This window comes from Procambarus clarkii, chromosome 66 (assembly GCF_040958095.1).
Source record: "Procambarus clarkii isolate CNS0578487 chromosome 66, FALCON_Pclarkii_2.0, whole genome shotgun sequence".
Classification (NCBI taxonomy): domain Eukaryota; kingdom Metazoa; phylum Arthropoda; class Malacostraca; order Decapoda; family Cambaridae; genus Procambarus; species Procambarus clarkii.
Genome location: NC_091215.1, coordinates 24,803,072 through 24,826,448, shown reverse-complemented (window position 1 = coordinate 24,826,448; position 23,377 = coordinate 24,803,072). Strand labels below are relative to the sequence as shown.

The 23,377-nt window shown below is 38.2% G+C and overlaps 1 protein-coding gene across 2 annotated transcripts in view; it reads left to right on the top strand.

The window, feature by feature from the left end:
• The window catches only part of LOC123769270 (nuclear pore complex protein Nup214), a 44,596-nt gene extending 23,729 nt beyond the window's left edge, over positions 1 to 20,867 (top strand). The window contains exons 14-22 of one of the 2 annotated variants that reach the window (XR_006774242.1): positions 1,057 to 3,510; positions 4,908 to 4,960; positions 7,081 to 7,194; positions 8,356 to 8,508; positions 9,880 to 10,017; positions 12,192 to 12,282; positions 13,606 to 13,710; positions 20,218 to 20,307; positions 20,541 to 20,867. Coding sequence is in view for 1 of the 2 variants with exons in the window: in XM_045760354.1 (XP_045616310.1) it covers positions 1,057 to 3,510; positions 4,908 to 4,960; positions 7,081 to 7,194; positions 8,356 to 8,508; positions 9,880 to 10,017; positions 12,192 to 12,282; positions 13,606 to 13,710; positions 20,541 to 20,568 (3,136 nt within the window). In the remaining variant the exon portion in view is untranslated. The remainder of the gene's footprint in view (positions 1 to 1,056; positions 3,511 to 4,907; positions 4,961 to 7,080; positions 7,195 to 8,355; positions 8,509 to 9,879; positions 10,018 to 12,191; positions 12,283 to 13,605; positions 13,711 to 20,217; positions 20,308 to 20,540) is intronic. The other variant, XM_045760354.1, reaches the window with a different exon arrangement.
• The last annotated feature ends 2,510 nt before the right edge of the window (positions 20,868 to 23,377 follow it).

Here is a 23,377-nt window from a genome sequence, read left to right as displayed (position 1 = left end):
ACACCGATCACGTCCATTTTTTTCCTCTTGAGTCCTAGCTGTGGACAGGACTTGTGTCCAATACAAAAATATTTGTATAAAATTCATTTTTTATCCGATCGACCTTGGGATAGTTTCAAAATAAGAGCCTTTAGAATGCGCACAATTTGATACCAAAACGAAAGATGTAACACGAAACTTGATGTCAGAACACTTGAAAGATTATAAATACGTTTTTGGGTCTAAATTTTAAATTTTAAAATACTTGTTAAAATTTTATTTGTTGTGCTATTATTATGGGACTGGTTTTAAAATGTGCGCCTTTATATTGCGAACAATTTGATACCAAAATGAGCGATGTAACATGAAAATTGATGTCAGAACACTGGAAAGATATAAATAATTTTGATGATGAGCGTCCAAAATTAAAATATTTGTTAAAATTCCAGTTATTGCTCTATTATTATGAGACTAGTTTTAAAATGCGCGCCTTTATATTGCGAACAATTTGATACCAAAATGAGCGATGTAACATGAAAATTGATGTTATCAAACTGAACGAGTATACACATTAGGTTGTGGTGTGCAAATTGGTGCTCGTTCATAGGTAATTTTAGGCTTTGCTGCGGGGAGTCTTGCCAGGTTTTTGGACATTATATGCATATACATCTGCAGGGAATTTAATTGCGAACACAATAATACCAAAACGAACGACGTACGAGAATTAAGGTGAGAAAACTGAAACGAGTATACACATTTATGCGTCGCCGCACGCTCGCCTGTACCATTAGCCCCATGATGTCAAAGTCTACGGTGCTCACGTGGCGCGGGCGATAGTGTTAATAGACTATGTATGGCTTCATAAGCTATATTTTTAAGTATAATAACATAATTTATTATGCATATGATAGTTTGGATTCATTTAAAATTATATTTAGATAATTTTCCATGTATATGAAAGATTTGTTATTCTAACATATTTCTGAAGAAATAGAACTTGTCTTGGATACTGGACAGTACATACTTTCATTAAATTTTTTGTTTAACGATTTACTTAAAAATATTTTGCCTCTACAGGAAATGCTCGGATATCCCGAAGTTGGATCTTGCTTCACATGAAAGTCTCTCCTCTTCTTTTAGTCAAAATGGATCACCGGATACATCTGCAGTACATCAAAAACCGTCATCACGCGCTTCTAATTTAGAAAATTCCATGTCTACATCCTTTGGACCACGGACATTCTCTACTCCAAATCGAATTAGCAACTTGTCTCGTACAAATGATGGATTTGAAACACGTAAACTGGCAGTTCCTGGAAGAACTAATATAAATGCATCTTCAATAAGTCAGATATCAAATCAGCTTCTACCATTATCCCAACTTGGTGATAATCGATCTTCTACTTCCATTACAGCTTCAAAAAATAATTCATTTTCTGCAGTATCAGTATCTTCAGGAAACAGAACAACCGGTTTTGCTCTTAATATTCCAACTGCCTCTAGCACGAAATTAATTGGAACAGAATGTGTTGTCAAGCCTCAGTATGAAGATATAACTCCACCACAAACCCCAGATAATAAAGTTGAAACTGGAATGAAAGCTGCAAGCCCATTATTGGCATTGTCATCTTTGGTATCAAAAGTGCCCACCACTACAGCTGTAGATGCAACCCCTCCGAGTTCTGCATCACTCTCTGATGCAAAGCCCATGTTTGGTGGTACATTTAGTGTAAACCAAACTTCTGATGTAGCTAAAAGCCAGACAGATGTCACAGTCTCTGCGACGGCCTTCTCTCATAAACCTTTGTCTGTTACTTTATTAAAACCTTCTCTAACGCCTTCAGTTCCATTTTCTTTTGTACCTTTTTCTCCGCCAAGCACTGCCTTCTCTACTACTCCAGAAACAAACTCTTCTGATAAAGTACAAGGTGTGTCTTCCTCTGCAAGTTTTCTCTTCAAACTGCCTTCAACGACAGTTGAATCTAATAGTACATCAACAGTATCGGTAGATCCTGAAGCATCTCGTGCAAGTGTGACTTCAAGCTCTCTCTTTTCTTTCAAATCTAAAAGTCTTAGCACTTCAACTAATAACACATCATTTACTTTCAAATCATCCACACTTCCCAGCAATACTTCTGTAACAACCACAAACTCTGAAGGATCACTACCAAGGAATTCTTCTATTTCAGCAATGTTGTCAAGGCCGAGCAATCTTTTTGGCGGTGTGATTTCTGGAACAGTTGATGGTGATTCTAATTCTTCCCCAGTTGTCACCACCATACCATTTACTACCCACGGTTCATTGCCAACCACCACCACTGGCTTGTTTTCTATTAGCTCTGTAACTTCACCTACTACTGAATCGGACACGGTCTCAAATACAGTTGTAGCAGATAATGCTGCATTTTCAGGAGGGTCTAATTCTTCTGGACAGGAAACATCACCTCAAAGTAAACTTGAAAAGCAGCTAGCACCTAGTATATTTACACCCATTCCCATGGTATCGACATCTGCAACTGGCAATGATATACCTGAAAAGAACCAAGAATCAGATTCATCTAGTTTGTTTGGAAATGGCACACCCATGACTTCAAAACACTTCTCACTGCCCACATCATCTACTGGTAGCCTATTCGGAGGATCAAGTACATCAGGGAGTTTGTTTGGAGAAATATCTGCAGCCTCTAGAAATATTTTTGGAACTTCAACTGCTGCTGCTACAACTATTACTACTACAGTAGCAGCAACTATTAGTAATTCCACTAATACAACAATGTCATCAGCTGGCAGTATTTTTGGAGGTATAACTACATCATCTAACAGTATCTTTGGTAATGCACTAGGAACCTCTAAAGGAAGCATTTTTGGGGGTATAACTTCAACTACTGCTGCTAGTACATGTACAGCTACATCCAGTAGTAGTACATCTGCCTTAGCAACATCAAGTGGAAGCCTATTTGGTTCACCATTGACACTAGGTAGTGGTCCAAGCACAAGTTCTACAACAACCACTGGTAGCATGTTTGCCAGCTCGTTGACAACTGCATCGTCCACAGGCAGTCTCTTTGCTGCACCAGTTTCTACTGGATCTGGTGGAACATTTGGACAGCCATCTGTTTTTGGGGCCATAACGACATCCAGTTCAGGCTCGGCATTTAGTTCTTTGAATTCTGCTAGCAGTGGTTTTAGTGGGAATGTTGCTACAACACCAACAGGGAATTCACCTTTTGGACAGACGTCTTCACAGGGTTCATCCTCTGCATTTGGTCAAAATACTCAGAGCTCTTCAGGATCATTATTTGCAATGCCATCTGCAACAGGATCAGTGTTTGGGGGCACAGGCCAAAGTGGTTCTGTCTTTGGTAGCTCCACATCCCAAGGAGGAGGAATATTTGGTGGGACACCTGCAGTGTCTTCTGGATCATCATTATTTGGGCAGTCCACCATAAATTCGGGAAGCAGTAGTGGAAGTGGCGGATCAGTATTTGGCCAGAGCTCGGCAGCAAATGCTTCTCCTTTTTCCACAACCAGGTAATCAGATTGCAACGTATTCATTGCTGGAATTAATTAATCACACTAATTAAATGTTTTTTAGTAGTGTATTGTATTATCTTTTTAATATCAGTGATTAAGATTAATAAGAGAGGCAATATTTAATTTTAGATTTAAATTAAGTTGCTCCAGTTTAGTTTTCCTATGGTGTATTTCAAAAACTCCGAACTCAAGTGTAAAACATTCAATATGTACACACTAAATTTACTTCAGAAAAAAATAAAGGATATTTTTAAAACTAAACAAATTATTACCTTGTTAAGTTTTGTGATTGAATGATACCTTAACAAGAATAAACAAAATAATGAATTTATGTCCTTGCAAAATCTTAACTTTTCCTTCCAAAAACCATCTATTTTAACTTTTGAAATGCACATAAAGTTCTCAGATGTATGTCACATGGTGTGGATACTTCATCAGATTTTTTAGGTACTTTTCAACATTTGAAACTTTTCTCGGGTACATGGTGTTTCCAATCAATATTTGAGGCCACGAGTAAACATCCACTACCTTGAGAAGTACTTAGGGCATAGTTTTTAATAATATAGGAAGACAAAAAAAAACTTGACTCAGATGAATTAAACAGTTGAAATGGAACAAAACAGAGGACACGAGTAAGAAATGTCACCGAGGCCTTTGTATTTTCTGACTTAGCATTATCATGCCTAAGTAACTCTCATCCTTAATATTTTGTAAATTTGCAGCTTATCCTAAACTGGTGCCTAGCCGGTCGGCCGAGCTGACAGCACACTGGACTTGTGATCCTGTGGTCCTGGGTTCGATCCCAGGCGCCGGCGAGAAACAATGGGCAGAGGGCAGAGTTTCTTTCACCCTATGCCCCTGTTACCTAGCAGTAAAATAGGTACCTGGGTATTAGTCAGTTGTCACGGGCTGCTTCCTGGGGGTGGAGGCCTGGTCGAGGACCGGGCCGCGGGGACACTAAAAGCCCCGAAATCATCTCAAGATAACCTCAAGATAGCCAAAATCTGAATATTAGTTCAAAACAAATACAGTAGATGTAAATGAATTGTATTACTTAGGTTTAGAAAAACTGAAGGAAAGGTGAATATCAGGGGCCAGGAGTCATAGCAGGTTACAAAACCTGTAGTTTCCTCAAATATGGCAGTTTTTATGAGTTCAAAAGTACTGTGAGGTTTCTATAATAGTAACCTTGCATTATGAAGTTTCATACCTCATAAAATGTTTTAAGAGATGGATTGGTTATTTTTTTTGTACAGATGTACTTTGTAGGAAAACAAATTTTTGTATTTATTCAAATGTTGATGATTGTACTATTACTTTTAATAATTTTTATCAGACTTAACAGTACAGTACAGTACTTGGCAAACTTCTAAAACCATTAATGTTTATTATAGCACACCAAAGCCTGAGTCTACACCATTTGGATCCTCAACAGGATTTGGGACAGGTAGGTGTATAAAGTTGAGATATGCTGCTGTTTTTTAATATTCATGCTGGGTTAGGGTAATATTCCTGGTTGTCTCATTTGTTAGTAATTTTCCATTTGGAATATAAAATGCCAGTATTAACTTTTGAAAAAGCATGTGGCATGTATTGAAAGGGAAGATGTCAGTCTAGAAAATGTCACCAAAATATAGCATGTGGATGCAACACTTGAATTTTGAGCCAAAATTTATTCTGTGGTATATGTTATGGTGCACACCAGGTAGTTGTCCATCAGTGCTGTTTTGGAGAAATGCCCAACAGACCACTGGAACGTTATCTAACGCAGTGCACAGTTACAAACCCATTAAGATTTCACCTTAGATTCAACAGAGCAGAAGAAGTTGTTAAACACACATGACAAAATCTTACTGAAGCGACCATACGAGTCATAAATACTCATACTCCGCCCAAGTAAAACAGAAACAAGCAACACTCAGTGGGCCAGCCAGAGGCTTATGGCCCGCACAGGAATATCCCTGCAAAAAAAAAAAAAAAAGTGCTATTTCTTGACCATTTATATACGGTAACTTACATTTAAGGCACTTCATCACTATAATTATGTTTAATACACTGGAGATCATGATTGGCCACAGAAATTTAAGAAAGATATTTTTAAGCTGTATACTCTTATTTGTATACAACTTTTTTTGATATTTGTATACACTATAATTTGGTATTTGATTACTTATAGCTGGAGCCTTAGGTCTCGGTCAACACTTGGTGGTCTAACACTGGATTGTTCTTAACGCGATTATTACAATACTCGTAAAGCTATGCCTTCTTAAAAACTAACAGGATGTACAGTAATAACAAAGAGCCAGGCCTTTGTTCCAAGGCCTGGCTTTCCCAGGTCTTCTGTAAAATGATTCACGTTAAACAGCTGGCTGTTTAAAGTGATCTTAACTCTCACAATGTCTGAATGTTTGCTGCTCTGATAGCTTTCTTTGCCAATACGGTATGGCAAATATTGAGGCTCGAGGCTTTTGGTAATCCTATAGGGGGTGTTTGCCTTGCAGTACTGTGATTGGGTACTTGGCACAATTGATGTTCTTCTACCCTATGCCCTGGCTGGCACATTTTTCTGTTTACTATTTTCTTATCCTTCAGAGACAACATTGTGAGCTAGCTTGGGTAATAAGTGAGAGGGCCCTACTAGAAATAAAGCATTGAAAGTTAAAATAAAACTCCCTATTTTGGTGAACTCTCAACAGGTTCCTGTTCCCACCCTGATCCCTTCTTTCCTGTGGGGTTGTTGGATTTATTTCGGTTGGCTGAAACCCTGGGTTACATGGGCTGCCATCTGGTGGCAGACAGATGCTGCACAGTTAATTTTTACTTTGCTGCAATAATTGTTTGCCTCATTAGCTCTGTGTACTTTTACTGTTCTTCAAGCAGTTGCTTGTTTTGTTGTGCTTAAATGCTGTCTGGTGGACTTTTTTCTATTTTGAGTTGATCTCTGAACCCCCAAGCTCCCCTCACCTCATAGGACCAGATTATGGTCCTGGTAGGCAAAGGATGATCTCGGAGGCTTCATGCATCTCCTTAAGGCATGGCTGCAGAGGAACAGAACAGGGGTCTGGTAGCCGAGTGGACAGCGCACAGGACTCGTAATTCTATAGCCCGGGTTCGATTCCCGGACCAGGCAGAAACAAATGGGCAAAGTTTCTTTCACCCTGATGTCCTGTTACCTAACAGTAAATAGGTACCTGGGAGTTAGATAGCTGTTATGAAGCTGCTTCCTGGGGTGGGGGGGGGGGAATTGGTTAGCTAGTAGTTAGTAACAGTTGATTGACAGTTGAGAGGTGGGCCGAATGAGCAGACCTCAACCCCCACAGCACAACTAGGTGAATACTTAACTCATGTAGCCACTGAGGACCCACCAGAAATGGACGTTTCATAATATTCAAAACTTCATTTTTTCTCCGCTGTTATTTCCATATACAGTACTGTACTTTACCCAGATTACTTTACCAATTTTCTTCTCTTTACTAACTTATCCTTCATATTTTCAGTCCCTTAAGTATTGTTTCATTACACATTAGCTTTAAACTCCAATATTAACATTGTATTACTGATGTACAGGTACTGACAGTGGAGGAGGCTTCTTTAGTGGACTTGGCAGTAAACCAAGTGAAGATAGTGCCAACAAAAATGTGTTTGGTTCTACATCTTTTTCTGCCATTAAACCCCAATCTAGTGAGTACTTCACATACTGTATCTAGTATTTAATGTAACTGTACACACAATTAAACTTTTAACTTCTAAATCTGCTAGTTTCACTTTTATCTTTTTAAGTTTATCATTTTAACCAATTTCTTAGATACAGTATAAAGAAATTTTAAATTGCCGTATATGCCAATTCTTGGATTTTTTTATATTTAATGGTGCTGAGGAAAACATTTTGAAGTCACTACCAGCTCAAGAAAGTTTTCAGCATTCTGGTTACCAAGAACATTTTGGAAAACCATTTTGAAAGGCTGCCATGCTCTGTATTTCTTAGAATCCTGAATTTTTGGGAAATCTCTTGATCTGCAGAGCCACCTTCCATATCTGGATCGTGTTGTTCCAGACCCAATCTGGCTATCCAGACAATTTCCTTTTTTATTTCAGTTATTTCTAAAAAAAATATGGAGTGTTGTCTTAGAGTAAATGATACAAAACCTGTTTCAGCATATTCAGATTTACATAAAAAATTTTAGTTTCTAAAAAATTAGTTGTTGAATGAGCCTTATCATTTTGTTTGAAACTGCACTTTTGAAAATCTATAACTCATAATGTAATTAAAAAAGTAATAGTTGCTCTTTCCAAATTGTAGAGCTATATATAAATAACATACAGTAATACTGTATATAAAATTCATGAAATTTAGTTCGTAAATAATAAAACTCAATTTTTAAAGATACATGATCTTAATTTTGAGTAAAATTAAATCAGTGTTTGTAGATGGGGTAGATATTACTGGAAAATAACACTTGGGTAATTCAAAATCACTAACATGAACATAGTGAGATATCCAAGAATAATACCCAAACTTTAGAGTGGAGTGAAGAACCATTGATAGAAGTGAATGAAAGTTGACAAATTTTGGCAATTATCAGGTAAAAATTTCATAAATTTTGCACATATGTCATCTTGTAATTATCTAGATATTTTACAGGGTTGTAAAAATTATTTTAGGCTTCATCTGTAAAAAATGTTCGATAATTGGCATTCCTTTCTAGATTTCCAATTATAAATGGTAGATACAATGATATTAAGGGTTATGGTCAGTTTTAGAAAATGGGTATGAGAGATAGCAAAAGAAGGATATATTTGATATGATAAACTAAGATAAGCATATAATATTATGACACACAGGTTTGTTTGGAGGTTCAGGTACATCCAGTAGTCTGTTTGGAGGCAGTGTTTTTGGAGGCGATGCTAGCAGTGGAGGCGGCAGCAGTTTCACTTCTGCTGCAGGCCAAGTTGGCCAAAGTGGATTTAGTGCAACATCACCTCAGAGCTCATCAGGTAATTTGTAAAGATATTTAAAATTTCATGTCTAACAATATTATAATTGTTTCCTAAACAATGTTTTAAGGATTATAGTATTTTCAGTGCCAAGTGATGTGTATTTTCTCTTTTGGCATGTAGTAACATTACAGTATACTCCTTATCCAACTTTCCATATAACCATGTTCCAGGTTCATCAGGTCGTGTCAAGCTTCGCTTGGCTCATTAGCCTTGACACTCAGGATGCTTTATGCAAGTCCCATTTCCCCTTTGGTTCAGGGATTGACTGGGGTTTTGAGTAGAGAACCTTGATGAACATTTTCAGGCATAATGCCTTTCTTAGTGATTGGTTCCTTTGGGCAGTTGCCTGACCTGTTTACTAGCTAGGGATGTAGTGCCTTGAATACTGGCTTGCTTTGGCTTTCTTGTTAATGCCATGCCTACTCCTCAATGTGGTCTATATTCAGCAAGTATAAAATGTGCTCACAGATGGTCTCTTGCTTCTGTCAGATTGTGACAGTGGAAGGTAGACATAGGCCTCCTTTACTTGGATATGCAAGATGTTCAGAAACTTCATGTTTTTGTTCAATTTCTGGATACTGAGACCATTCTAGTAGATGCTCTGTGTCTGGGCTGGAACCAGTAAGATTTTATTTGCCAGTTTCTCTTAGCAGGCGCAACTTTGACCTTCATTTTTTGGCCTACTATAATATTGTATAATATATATCATATTGCATTTAAAGTATCACAGATTTCTGTTTACTCCTATTATTTCCTCCCGTGCTGTACAGTATATCCTGAAATTAACCAATATATAAAGGTGTCTGCCAACAATAAACCATGATGAATAATGTTCTATAAACTGTTTCTGCCTGACACTCCATTCTCCCATATCGTCTGACCAGCACTCTCTCCCACACTGCCACATTGTTCACACAAATAAGCCACAAAAACATTAGAAAGGTCATTTTCAGAGTCAGAGTAGTTAGTAAATGGAATTGCACTAGGAAGTGATGTGGTGGAGGCAGACTCCATACACAGTTTCAAATGTAGATATGATAAGAGCTTGAGAAGCTCAAGAATCTGTACACCAGTTGATTGACAGTTGAGACACGGGACCAAAGAGCCAAAGCTCAACCCCTGCAAGCACAACTAGGGGAGTACTCCACTCTCCCACATTGTCTACCTGACACTCCACTCTCCCACATTATCACCCAACCAGTCTACTGTCCCACATCTTTCTCCCATTCCACATAGAAAAACATTTGCTTAACACTCCATAGTTTCCCAGAAAAAAAGGCATGCTTTATTTGTGCTGTTCTAGGATAAGGATAACACACATTCAAATGTATTAATATATGTTTTTACTTAATACTTGTTTACTTTTAGGTTTTGGAAGTAGTTCAGGTTTTGGCAGTCCTGCAACGTTTGGGGGTGCACCAGCATTTGGTTCGCCTCCAAAGTTTGGAAGCCCTCCAACGTTTGGTGGTACAGCTACTTTTGGATCTCCTCTATCGGGAAATGCTGGTAATTATACAGTATTGTGTCTGGTTTACAAAAATAGTAGAACAGAAAGAGTGAATTTAATGTAATTGGGCAAGTTTAAAACGAAATGTTATTTTGAATTGAAGTAGGCTGAATAGCACACTAATAATAGTTAACAAGATAAATATTACATTCACTCTTCCATTGCATCATAATTTCTAGAGCTGCCTCCCATGTACAGGATTTTTATAAAATTAAAAAATAACTTATTGAAATTATAGAGAAAAGGATGTAGGAAAGTGATTAATAAATTCTAGATGTTATAATGTAGCCTTGGTTGCCCGAGGAATGTAGTTACACTCGGAGTGCCTCGAAAAATAAATGTTTAAAACAAATACTGTACTGTAAATTACAATATTTTTACAGACAATTATATTGCAATGTGGGTGTCAGGAGGGGTTGAAAAGGGGCTTTTGCCCACCATATCCCTAACAAATAACAATTATAAATGAAATAATGTACAAAATCACATTTTTCAAAATTTGGGTGTGGTACTCCCTGCACTTCCTAAGGTGTCTTCTCTATCTCTGGTAACCCTAATCAAGTAGAGTAGGCTCTACGGTTATTACTATTGCTTCATGTACATAATGTTGGCATTGTCAGGAGCCTTTCCTGTCAAGCTTTGGCAACAACCTTTTGAGTCTTCTCTTAAGCTTTGTGAAGAATTATTTCTGCCCGAGGAATTCTGCCCGAAGAATGCCCGAAACGCTTTGCGTAATAGTGGCTTTAGGCATTGTATGTACTAGCCCTATCTATAAATCCATCACTCTTTGTAAAGTCTCTTGTATGTATGTACCTTACCTAAATAAACATTTGATTTGATTATTTGATTTGATTTCACATTGCTTTTCCTATGCACAGTTGGAGCCTGATCTGTCTCATGATAGGTTTTCTGATTTTTGTTAGAGATTTCAGGGTTTCTTGTTCTCAGACTTGACACTGAAGATTCTCTTTCTTCTAGGTTTTGCCATGAGCAGTAAGATAATTGAGCTTCACACTTAGTTTTGCACGAGTCTCATTATTTTTGTTCCTTGAAACTTTTGTGTTTTTCTATACTATCTCTAATTTTCGTAAAAGGAATGAGACTAATGTTAGACTTCATTTTGTAGGTCAAATGTTATTATTCAGGCTTAACTTTTTTTACACTTTAAGGTAATTAATTACCAAAGTGATTAATTACCATCACTACGCTCGTGGTGTTCCATCTTCCCAGCACACTTTTTATTATATAACGCTTTGAAACTACTGGTACTGTCGGTTTTGGCCACTACCACCTCACTTAACTTGTTCTTACCGTCTACCACTCTGTTTGCAAAAGTGAATTTTCTTATATTTCTTCGGCTGCTTTGTTTAGTTGACTTAAATTTGTGACCTTGTTCTTGAAGTTCCAGGTCTCAGGAATTCTTCCTTATCAATTTTGTCGATTCCCGTTACTATTTTGTACGTTGTGATCATATCGTCTCTCTTGTCTCTCTTTCTTTTACCTTCTAGTTTTGACATATTGAATGCCTCTAACTTTTTCTCATAGCTCTTGTCTTTCAGTTCTGGAAGCCATTTAGTTGCATGTCTTTGCACCTTTTCCAGTTTGTTGATGTGCTTCTTGAGATTTGGGCACCATACAACTATTGCATATTCCAACTTTGGTCTCACAAAGGACATGAACAGTTTCTTCAGTATTTCATCATCCATGTATTTAAAAGCAGTTCTGAATTTAGGAAGCATAGCATTGGCTCCTCGCACAATGTTCTTTGTGGTCCTCAGGTGACAGTTTTCTATTTAGAACCACCTGTAGTTCTCTTTCTTTATCAGAATTTATTAAAGCCTTTTCACATGAACTTCCATAAGGTGCATAACTTCCACTGCTTGGTTGCTTATCTTCAGTGTAATTACAGGCATACCCAAGTGTACATAATTCGAGGAAGTTCAAAATATAGCCTTATTCTCTGCCATGTTCTGCATGGAGATCACATCCTAAGGCTGGTTCCAGTGTATTATTCTGTGTGACTATGTATGATTATATCCAATAGCACATGGGAATCTTGCCTCAGCAAGAAGTCAAATTATTCTCCTGAGACATACTTTTCACATTAATTTGAAGCCTTATTTGAAATCTTGATAGTTTCTCTTATTCCCTTTTATTCCATTTTCTTATTTAGGTGGGGGTTTTAGCAGCTTTGCCTCAACAGGGGCTTCAACATTTGGATCAGTGGCTAGTTCATCGCCAGCAACCAGTACAGGTTTTGCAAGGTAAGTTAGTTAATACTCAAACCCTACTTGATACGGATTTGCATGAAATGCATATTTTTGAAACTTTATCCTTTTTGGACGTACACCCTCACTAGTTTCCCAGAGTTTAGCTGTGGTATGACCAGGTCTGAGAGATCCATCTGTTGCCTACCGGGAACCAGGACAGTATCTTGCTCCCTCTACAAGGTGAGGGAAAACAAGGAATCAGAGATAAACCACAAAACTGAAGAAAACCTACCAGAAAGCATAGGTTTAATAAAACAAATGACTGCACTAAGAAAATTGGATATGCCAAAGTAAACGAGGAATATGATCATTTGTTGCTGTAGGGTAAATACAGTGGGTCGTCTCTGTATCAAATTCCTGCATGGTCCGAACTGTTCAATGTTCGATGCAGATTGTTCTGTAGATCAAACAAATGTTTGTTTTAGCGGAAATTTTTGCCCAAGCTGATATCAGGACATAGCTGTATTAGCAGCCAACCTAATCTAATTGTAAACAATTGCATAGTGCATGAAATTTTTTAAACTAACTTGAATAAAACATTATTTTAGAAATCATACTTTAATCATTTTTAATAATTTTAATCAAATGTTATATTGTGATGTTAGAGCTATTGGTCTGTAATTTTTTTCATTTGCTTTTCTATCTCCTGTGTGAAGTGGCACGATCTCTGTTTTAAGTATGTCAAGGATGATGCCAGTATCTAGACTTCATCTCCAAAAGATGTTTAGATGGGCCTGTGATATTGGTGTTTTGCACTTCTTGATGAATATAGAATTCCATGAGTTTGGGCCTGGTGCAGAGTGCATAGGCATGCTGTCTATGGCTACTTCAAAGTCCTGTGGGGTTAGTGTCATCTGATATATGGTTTGATATTGGTGTCACATTCAAAAAGACTTCATTTGGATCATCACTCTTCAGTGTGGTCAGGGGTTCACTGAAAACAGAATTGTACTGAAGCCTCAGGATTTCACTCATTTCTTTGTTGTCGTCTATGAAAGTTTCATCAGCCTTGCGCAAGGGCCCTATGTGTATGGGAGCATGTGAAGTATAATAATAAATTATGCATATTAAAGAAAATGTTTTACATTGATGCATAAATCATCATTGCCCTGTTTCCCACTTTTATGAGGTGGGGAAACATCATCTAAGAAAAAACAGGGAACAGTAGAGTGAAAGACAATTATACAGTATAATGAAAAATACCACTTATATGACTTTGGTGCTGCAGTGTTTCTACTTGCCCATTCTGAGAACTGTTAATTTATATTTTTTTCATAATACAATGCTCTGTCACTAATGTTTACTTTGACTTTTCAGCTTCACCGCTCAAACCAATACAGCATCTTTTGGAGGGCTAGCTCAGTCTGCAAACCAACAACAACAAGGAAGTGCATTTGGTTCTACTGGAAATGCTTTTGGAAGGTACTGTAATTGAGAGAAACTTGTACTCTGCCTCGTTTATTTTATATTTCTATTGTGGATCCAATTCTTACCAAGGAAAACCCAACATTGAATGTAAAGCAACCCTCATTCTGATAGAGCCCTGGTGGCTCCCTGAAGTTATCTCACTCTGATTGTTCCAAACTACAGGGTCACATCAGTCGCAAGAGTTTTGTTTGGGCTACCAGAGAGGAGAGCCAGAATCTAGCCTCCCTCACAAAGATGGAGGGAGCAAGTCAAAATCCACCACACCACTGGAAAAACATCAAGAAAGACAATGAAGCTTTACCGACAACTGGAAAGGTTCATGGAAAATTAAAACTCGAAACAACCAAACAACTCTGCAAATGATTAATATGAAACAGTTGGCTCAAAACTAGTTTAAACCCATTAGTATTGATAGCTGCCACCAGGTGGCCTTAGCCCTAAACCGCAGCCGGCTCCCCTGGATCAATTGTGAAGTTGAGAAACAACCCACCGACAAACCTGAAGGGGAGGGGGGAATAGAAATAGAAATCTGGAAGTCACCATGACTCTACCAGATACTGGGTTTTGTGGGGAGCCCCTTGGTGGGTCCCTGAAGCTAAATAACCATGGAGAGAGAAATTGGGGCCTTACCAGGGAGGAGGAGAGGCAGAAGATGCTAAGATGAAGAGGCCTCGTGCTGGGATTCCAGTCTCGGAGCAACACAAACCGGGCCAGGGACGTTAACCAAATACTGGGCTGCCAAAACCCCTGAGCCCAAATATCAGCTTAGGACATGTTGGAGAAAGCTACCACCAATGCAGCATATTTGCAAACATCATTGACCTGGGTGTAGACTGCAGTCTCGCTTGATTTAATGACACTGCAGATGACCTAAACAAACATGTGAACCTTGGAACAGGGAAAGAAGGAAACAGAGTTAACCAACTAGTGCGTTAACTGAAGCAGAACTGGTGGCTGTCAGTTAGCGACAAAGAGCTGCCACTGGACACAACAAATGATAAACCCCTGGCTGGACCAACCCCCAAGCATCAATTACCAAAGGACCCCTCCAGAAGCTAGCTGATCCATTCTTTGCCAGAAAATTTGGAGAAGGTTGCAGACAAATAAAATACCCTGCAGGGCCAAAGTAGTAGAACCCCTGCCTCCGGAGAAGAGCGTGAAACCCCCACCCAGCAACCAGAGGCAACAGGTATGAAAAACACTGCCTTGAGAAAGACATCTCTAGCTATAGGGGCAACCATAAACAGAGGAGAGAAGAGTAATGTCAAAACCCTATCAAGAGACCAGGATGGCTCAGGAGTAACATGAGCAGACTGGAGTTGAAAAAACCATAAGAGACAACTTATGAAACTGTGCCAACAATGAATCGATGTCGAACACAAGCAACAGTAACTCTGCTAATGCCTGATAATAAGAGGCAACAATATTAGGCATGAGATACCGGTGAAGAAACAATCACAATAAAAATGACAGTACCACACACTGAAACCAAAGAAAGCCACTAAAGAAACTGAAGTAAAATGAGTGGCAAGCAACTTCATACTGCTGCCACGAAGAAAAATGTAGATGGAACACCAATAACTGAGCCACCTGCTTGCCATACAAATGGCAGTAGACCCATATCAAAACTATATGTGTAGAGCAGGGGAGGTCAATCTGGAGAGGTATGTTGCCAAGCTGATCTGCTGCTGATAGAGATGGAGCCACAGAACAATGTCAAGGTCTGAACACTGGGCTGGAAATGTTGGAAACCAAGGTTGAGCCAGGTCTCACAAAGCAAATGGAAAGACACGTTATCAATAGGCCATATCGTGAAAATGGGATCAAAGCTACATAACCGCATGTGTGAGAATATTGGACACACCCTGCATGTGAATTTTGCAGAGAACCAATCCCTTAGAATCTAGAAGCTGAGCTACTTAAGCATCCTGTTCCAAAGGGTAAAAAGACAGCAGCAACCCCCACAGTTCAGGCAGTGAATGACCGGGAAGCGGTCAGAAAGCAGCTCTAATCACAGTCCCATACTGTGTGCTCATTGAAATGGCCCTGACCACTGACTGGGTAGCCTAGTTACTAGTTACAAAGCTCCAACCCAGAGCTAAGGGGGTCCATAAACATGGAATGAAGGGGAGAATGGAGCCATGGAATGCAACCCCATAAAGCCTGAAGAGGAAACCAGCCGAGCAAAGGCAGACGAAGGGTGAGTGGGGGCCCAGATCCACCAATCTGGGAAGTGGCGAAACAGGTAGAACTGGAGAAACTACAGTGGGGCCTCGACTTACGATGCTAATCCGTTCCCAGAGATGGATCGTAAGTCGAAGCGATTTTTCCATAAGAAATAATGGGAATTGAGTTAATCCGTTCCCCACCCATCAAAATATTAACATACAAATACATTTTATACTGAATACAATGTTTTTTTCTAACTACAATACAGTACCTAAGTTTATCTTACCTTTATGGAGGGCTCTTGAGGGTGTATGGAAGATGGTGATGAGGGGAAAGGAGGAGAGGTGTTACTGTTTGGAAGGGGAGTCCCCTTCCATTATCACATCAGGCAGTGATATTTTCTCTGGGTTACTCTCTCTCCTACGTTTTGCCTGAATACCACTAGGACCTGGTTGTGGTTCACTGCTCGTTTGTCTCACTACAAATTTGTCAAGAGACATTTGTTTTTCCCTTCATTTTAACATTTGTCTGTAATGATGCATCACAGTGTCATTGAATAGGTTAAGGCAACAGCCTACTGCAGCTTGATTTGGGTGAGTCGTTTCAGCAAAGGTTTGCAATTCTTCCCATGCTGCACACATTTTCTTAATTGTTGAGGAAGAGACATTCTGTACTCTTGTTTCTGCTCTATGGTCATCCTTACATGGGTTTTTATATGTTGAGCCTTACCACCGACTTTCCTGGGACTCATGGCATGATATATAATAATTACTTTAATGTTCAAAATGCAAAAAATCACCACAAACACGGAATTTCTTATAGGCGCGATCGTCACTAAGCGGGCAGCTGTAGTAAACTGAGGCAGGTCAGACCTCGTGACCGGGAACCACGAGCTCAGTCGACCCGAACGTGTACCAACAAATATCGTTAGTCGACGACACCATCGTATGTCGAGTCGCATTTTTCAATGAAATTTACATCGTAAGTCGAGGTGCCACTGTAGTACAATGCCTGGAGCCGAACCCTGCCCAGCAGGAAACCCATGCAGGCAAATTTCAGGCTCCTGCACAACTGCTTGACCAACCAATGAGTCACTCAGGGCTGATCAGCAACGATAATCCACATAGTTACAAAAAGTACAATCTAGACAGGAGAATGTTTAAATAATCATGCACAATAATCACACAAATATCTACCAGTAGGTCAGCCAATAGAGCATAACTGATGGATAGGATAGCCAAATGAATGGTGTGTATAGACATACAAACTAGTTGCTTGCTGAGCACTGCTCAGTTGCAACAGGATACTACTACACAGGTAAGTCAAGTGTTCATTGATGAGTACACGTATTTCTTATCTCGGCCATCATCTTGGGCTGGACGGTAGAGCGACAGTCTCGCTTCATGCCAGTCGGTGTTCAATCCTCGACTGCAAGTGGTTGGGCACCATTCCTTTCCCCTGTCCCATCCCAAATCCTCTTCCTGACTCCCTTCCAAGTGCTATATAGTCATAATGGCTTGGCACTTTCCCCTGATAATTCCCACCTTCTCCTGCCTGCACTCAAGGGAATGCACATTTAAAATTTTTAGGCAGTCCCAATAATTTACATATTTTATAATGGATTCTAGCCATTAAAGATCTTTGCACACTCTCCAGGTCAGCAATTTCTTCAGCTTTGAATGGGGCTGTTTGTGTGCAACAGTATTCCACTCTAGAGAGTACTAATGTCTTAGAAAGTATCATCATTAGTGTGGCATCTCTTGTTTGGAAGGTTCTTGTTATTCAACCTGTTATTTTTCATGCAGTTGTGACAGCAACTTATTTTTTTTTTCAAGTAAGGTCTTCTGACATGATTACTCCTAAATCTTTTACATTGCTTTTTCTTTCAATAGTGTGGTTTGTGGTTTCTGCTTTGATGTTTTTGTTTTTTCCATAGCGAAGTAATTGGAACTTGTCCTCGTTAAACATTATTATTTTCTGTGACCTCATTGAAAGATTTGATTAACATTGGATTGGAGGTTTGCTGTGTTCTCTATGAAAATGATGAAAAATTCTGATGAAAATTCTAGTGTTATCTGCAAAGTATAGTACAGTACTATAGCGTATATCGTTATCTATGCCACATATAAGGATAAGGAAAAGTACTGTACTGGAGAAAGCACAGTACCTTGGGGGAAACAGAAGGGTAGATGTAGCCTAACCTACTCTATCCTTCTGAGGTGTATCCTATTTTCTCAGTAAATGTACTTGAACTTGGAGGATGAAACATTTTTCCGATGGATGATTCAGATTTTTTTTTGTTGGCTGTTACACTATAGGTTCTGTTTGTCAGGAAGTTAAAGATCCATCTCCCTACTTTGCCAGTACTGTAATGCCTTATGGGCACATTTTGTGTGCAATAACACCATGGTCACTCATGTTGAAAACTTCTGTGAAATATGTGTAAATTACATCAGCCTTTTGTTTGTTTTCCATAGCATCTAAGGTTATGTCATAGTCAAACAATTGTGAGATGCAGGCATGCCCTGTTCTGAACCCATGTTGCCCAGGATTATGTAGACCCCTGTGATTCCATGTGTTTTGTGTTCTTGCTTTTTGACTCACTTTCAAAGATTTGTATGATGTGCGATGTTAGAGCTATTGGTCTATAATTATTTGCATCAGCTTTACTACCTCCTTTTATGACGTGGTGCAATCTCCACCGTTTTAAGTAAGTCAAGGATAACAACAGTGTCTAGGCTCTGTCTCCAAAAAATGTTTAGGGCCTCTGATAATGTTTTTTTGTAATTCATGATAAATATAAAATTCCAGAAATCTGGACCTGGTACACAGTGCATAGGCATGCTGTCCATGGCTACTTCAAAGTTGAGTGGGGTTAGGGTAACATCTGATATGTGGTTTGATGGTGGTGCCACATTCATACAGAAATTCATTTGGATCAATGATCTGCAATGTGTTCATGGGTTCACTGAAAACATTACCATACTGTAACCTCAGTATTTCACTCATTTCTCTACCGTCATCTGTGAAAGTTCCATCATCCTCTGTGCAAGGGCACAATGCAGGAAATAGTTTTTGTTCTAGATTTTGCAAAGGAGAAAAAGTATTTTAGATGCCCCTCTAGTTTGCTTATTTCGTTTTGCTCTCTGTCTGCCTCTCCTAGATTTTATATGATTCTTATAACTTGACCTCAATCGTTTCTATTTCACCACATAGTCTTCTCAGTCATTCTTGGGATAGATTTAAATGTTTAAGATGTTCAGCAATTTGTTTTCGTTGCCTATAGAGGGAATGTCATTCTTGTTCCAGTTTGCCTCTTTTCCCTCTTTCTCCTTAGTGGTATGTGACTTGCATATATTTCTGTTGCTATTGTGCCTATTTTATCAAGGCACTGGTTTAAGTTTACTTTATCTAGCTGTCTTTCCCAGCACATTTCTGCAAGGACTTGGTTTATTTCTTCCCAATTAATCCATTTGTTATTGAATTTGAATTTGTTGAATTCTCCTCTTGGATTTGAGACTGGCTGCACTGGTCTATTGCCCATGCATGTCTGGACTTCGTTGGTTGAATTAGGACGTGAATTAAGACTTTAATTAGGCTGTAATATGAGTCACACGTATTTGTAATCATTATGTCCCTAATCAGTTCATCATTGTTTTGTAAAAATAAGATCTAATGTTTTTTCTTTCCTAGTTGGTTTAGAGTTAATCACTTTGTCACAAACGGCCTACAGAACCTTGATTGTTCAATTATAAAATCAGTTATTTTTTAGTTTAGTTTCATAAAATATACCAATATAGTTTAAATCTTTTGAAGAGCTGGTGGGCAAACTAAAGCAAGTGGTGATTTAATTCAAGCTGTATATATCAGTTTTGAGCTGTATTGCTTTTAAGTATTTTCAGTATATCCTATTTCACAGATGTAAAATGGTTGTCGGGTATTTAAACTTACTTTACGAGTTGAAAAGACTTCTGAATAAGCTAAAAACATTTGCTAAATAATTCTAATTGATGATGAGGTATTATTAGGTATGCTTTAATCCATTTCATACTGATGTGCTAACTCTCCAGCATTATATTGTCACTGGGTCAGTTATGTGTAATTGTCTCAAATTATCTAATTTTGAAAGAACCTGTATGGTATACAGTAGTTACACCAGTCACTTAACTACACTAGTAATCACAATATTTTAATGTGTTAAGCTGTGTGAGAGTATCAGTAAAGTATTCTGCAAGGAAAACCAATCAATCTAATCAACTGTAAATATATGGGAAAATCAGACATTTTCCCTTCCTGCCCAGCATCTCATATACCTTATTGTATGTATTCCAGATACCGAGATGAAACAGTATGAGTAACTGTATGTGACAAAATGAGTAGAGGCAGCAAATGCAACATGTTACATTAATTGTATCAAAGGATGTAAGGAGAGAACATGTTCATTTGGCATAGTATTTTGCTTAACAAAATTATTAATAATTTTGTTACCCTTTTTAATTTTTTTGCTAGGGATGAACTATATTTTATAAATATTTATATACATATATATACAGCTTTTTCAGTGTAATTTTAAAGAAGCTTTTAATTTTTTTTTTTTTTTTGTGCAGTTGTAACTACAGGTTTAGAAATTACCTCTGATTTCCTTCTTTTTGCAGTGGGAGTAGCTTCTCTTCCTGGCGTTGAGTACATAAGGACAAGGACACTTCTGCAGCGAAATTGTAACGCCCTTTATTTAAATATTCAATATCTTTCATGTTATATTTATTTACACAAGAAACAATAAGATGAAATGCAAATATGTAATGTTTTTATCTCAAGTTTGTCTGCTGTAAGGAATATAAGATTTCTGTAGCATTGTATTCATGATTATAGCTTTTATTTTGAGTTTTACACTTAAAAATTGCAATATTTTGTAAACTAAAGGAGCTTTTTTATTAAAATAAAGAAAAATTCAGTACAGTATATGAAATATGCTGGCTATATTTCTAGTGTATACTTACCCATTATTGGTGACAGGAAGCCTGGTAGGCTTAGCGAGATACCCATTTTAATTCACATCTGACCATCCAAAGCATACACCCGCAACTGTTGGGTAACTCCTGACAACCTATTTGCTGCCAGGTTAACAGAGGCATTGTGTATAAGGAAACATGCTCAGGCATCTTATCCTGCCCAGGGATTAAACCCAGAATCTTTGTGCTAAAACTGTGGTTTTAGGGTTTATGCACTTTGATGAGAGGGCAGATGAATCTTCTTCTTGAGGTTATCTTGAGATGATTTCGGGGCTTTTTAGTGTCCCCGCGGCCCAGTCCTCGACCAGGCCTCCACCCCCAGGAAGCAGCCCGTGACAGCTGACTAACACCCAGGTACCTATTTTACTGCTAGGTAACAGGAGCATAGGGTGAAAGAAACTGTCCATTGTTTCTCGTCGGCGCCTGGTACCGAACCCAGGACCACAGGATCACAAGTCCAGTGTGCTGTTCACTCGGCCGACCGGCGATCTTGGTTACACACATTTTTCAAAGTCATCCTACCTGAAAGTTATCTCTGAAAATATGGCTCATGTTTATTCTGCTCATCGGTGTTTCAAAATGACATTGTTAAAGCAAAAAATAGTTTGTGTTGTAGTTGGACATTTTGAAATACATTTTAACAGATTTTAAATATACAGTATTGTACTGCACTTCAGATGTGTTAAGCATTTTTGTAATTTGTAAAATGTAAATAGATTTGCCAAAATTTAAAGAACAGTAAATGCCATGTCCTTCCCAAGCAATTTGATAATTGCACATACTGTATTTACACATTTATACTTTGGAAATATTAATGTATAAATTGTATTTTATTTGGTTTACTTTTTACATAAAAGAACCTCGCCAACAATTTGTTTCCATATAACAAAATAAATACAAAGATAATCAAGATTTCCTTATTTGGTAATATTTTTACATAAGTTAAGAAACATTTAAGGAATACAATACAAAACATGAGAAACTTTGTGCACATTTGCAATTGTAAGTTGTTTGAGATTATGGCAATTCAAAAAGTGAGTTACTTTATTGTTATTGCTGATAAAGATGAAAAATTTGTTCTGCAGAAGAGGCATAAATTATTAACGTTGTATAATGTACAAGTAGAGCTGAAGTATAAATGCAGAAGTAGTAGGGAACAAATCTAAGTGTAATTGGTAAGGAACTTAAAATAATTAAGTAACTAGCCAGCACTCGACACGCAATGCACCAGCACCCTACTACTTCGTTCAACTTTGTGTAAAGATACTTTTTTTTTTTTTTTTTTTTTATTATTATTATTATTATTATTATTATTATTATTATTATTATCTTTTGGCTACTGACTTGGTAGGCTGTCCTTGATGTAGTGAGAGGGCTCTTGTGTGCTGCCTGCAGGCAGGTAGAGCATGTTGACATGAAAGATACGAAGAGATGAGGAAAATTGGTTACGTAAAATTAATAATGTAGTTCTTAGTTTCTCTCCTAAATTGGACGAGAGAAGTACAATTTTTAATCTCGCTAGGGAGGTCATTCCACAGCTTAGAATCTTTGATTTGCAAAGTGTTTTTGCTTTTGTTAACTCGCACTCTTGGGATATAACAAAAATATACGTTTCTTGTGTGATGCCCATGAGTTCTGTTACAGCCTTCAAATAAGTGCTTAAGGTTGGGATTAGGATTGCAGTGCCAAGTTTTATAGTAATAAACGCACTTGCGAGGATGTGCAGCAACTTGATACTTAACATACTGTATTAAAAGATTTCAGTAAGAGAGCCAAGTACTATCTGGGACTGGAGTTTGTTAAAGCTCTGATTGTTGATTTATGTTTAGTAATTAGTAGTCAAAGTTTAATGTTGGGTTGTAGATAATTATACCTGTACTTAGGTAATTACAGACAAATACAAAATAGTAATAAGAATCGACAAAGTTGACAAAGAAGGATTCCTGAAACCTGCAACTTCAAGGTGTCATAGACTTAAGCTAAGAAAATAAAGCTACTGAAAAAACATTAGTTGTCTTTTGCAAACAGAGTGATAGACATTAGAACAAGTGAGATGGTGATGGATGCCAAAACTGTCAGTCCCTGGTGAATCAGACCAGCACTCGGGAGATCTGGTCAGGGTCCAGGCCTGCAAGGAACATTGATATCCAGAATCTTCAAACAGGTAGGTACCTCTATCCTGAGTTCTCTCTACACCCTCTCTCCCATTCTCTCATCTTATCTCTACATCTAAGTCTGTCTAAAATATGTCTATCAGTATTCCTTTCTCTGTTTACACAGGAGACATCTCCCGTCACGCAGGGTGCAGTCGCACCTCCACAGATCTCCAGTATCATCTATTGATACTGGTAATAGCTCAAAAGGGCCACCACTTATGGGCTATTATGAGTGGGATTGGGTGGTTATAGATAGGAGCTGCCTCGTATGGGCCAATAGGCCTTCTGCAGTCACCTTTGTTCTTATTCATGCCCGTGCCACCT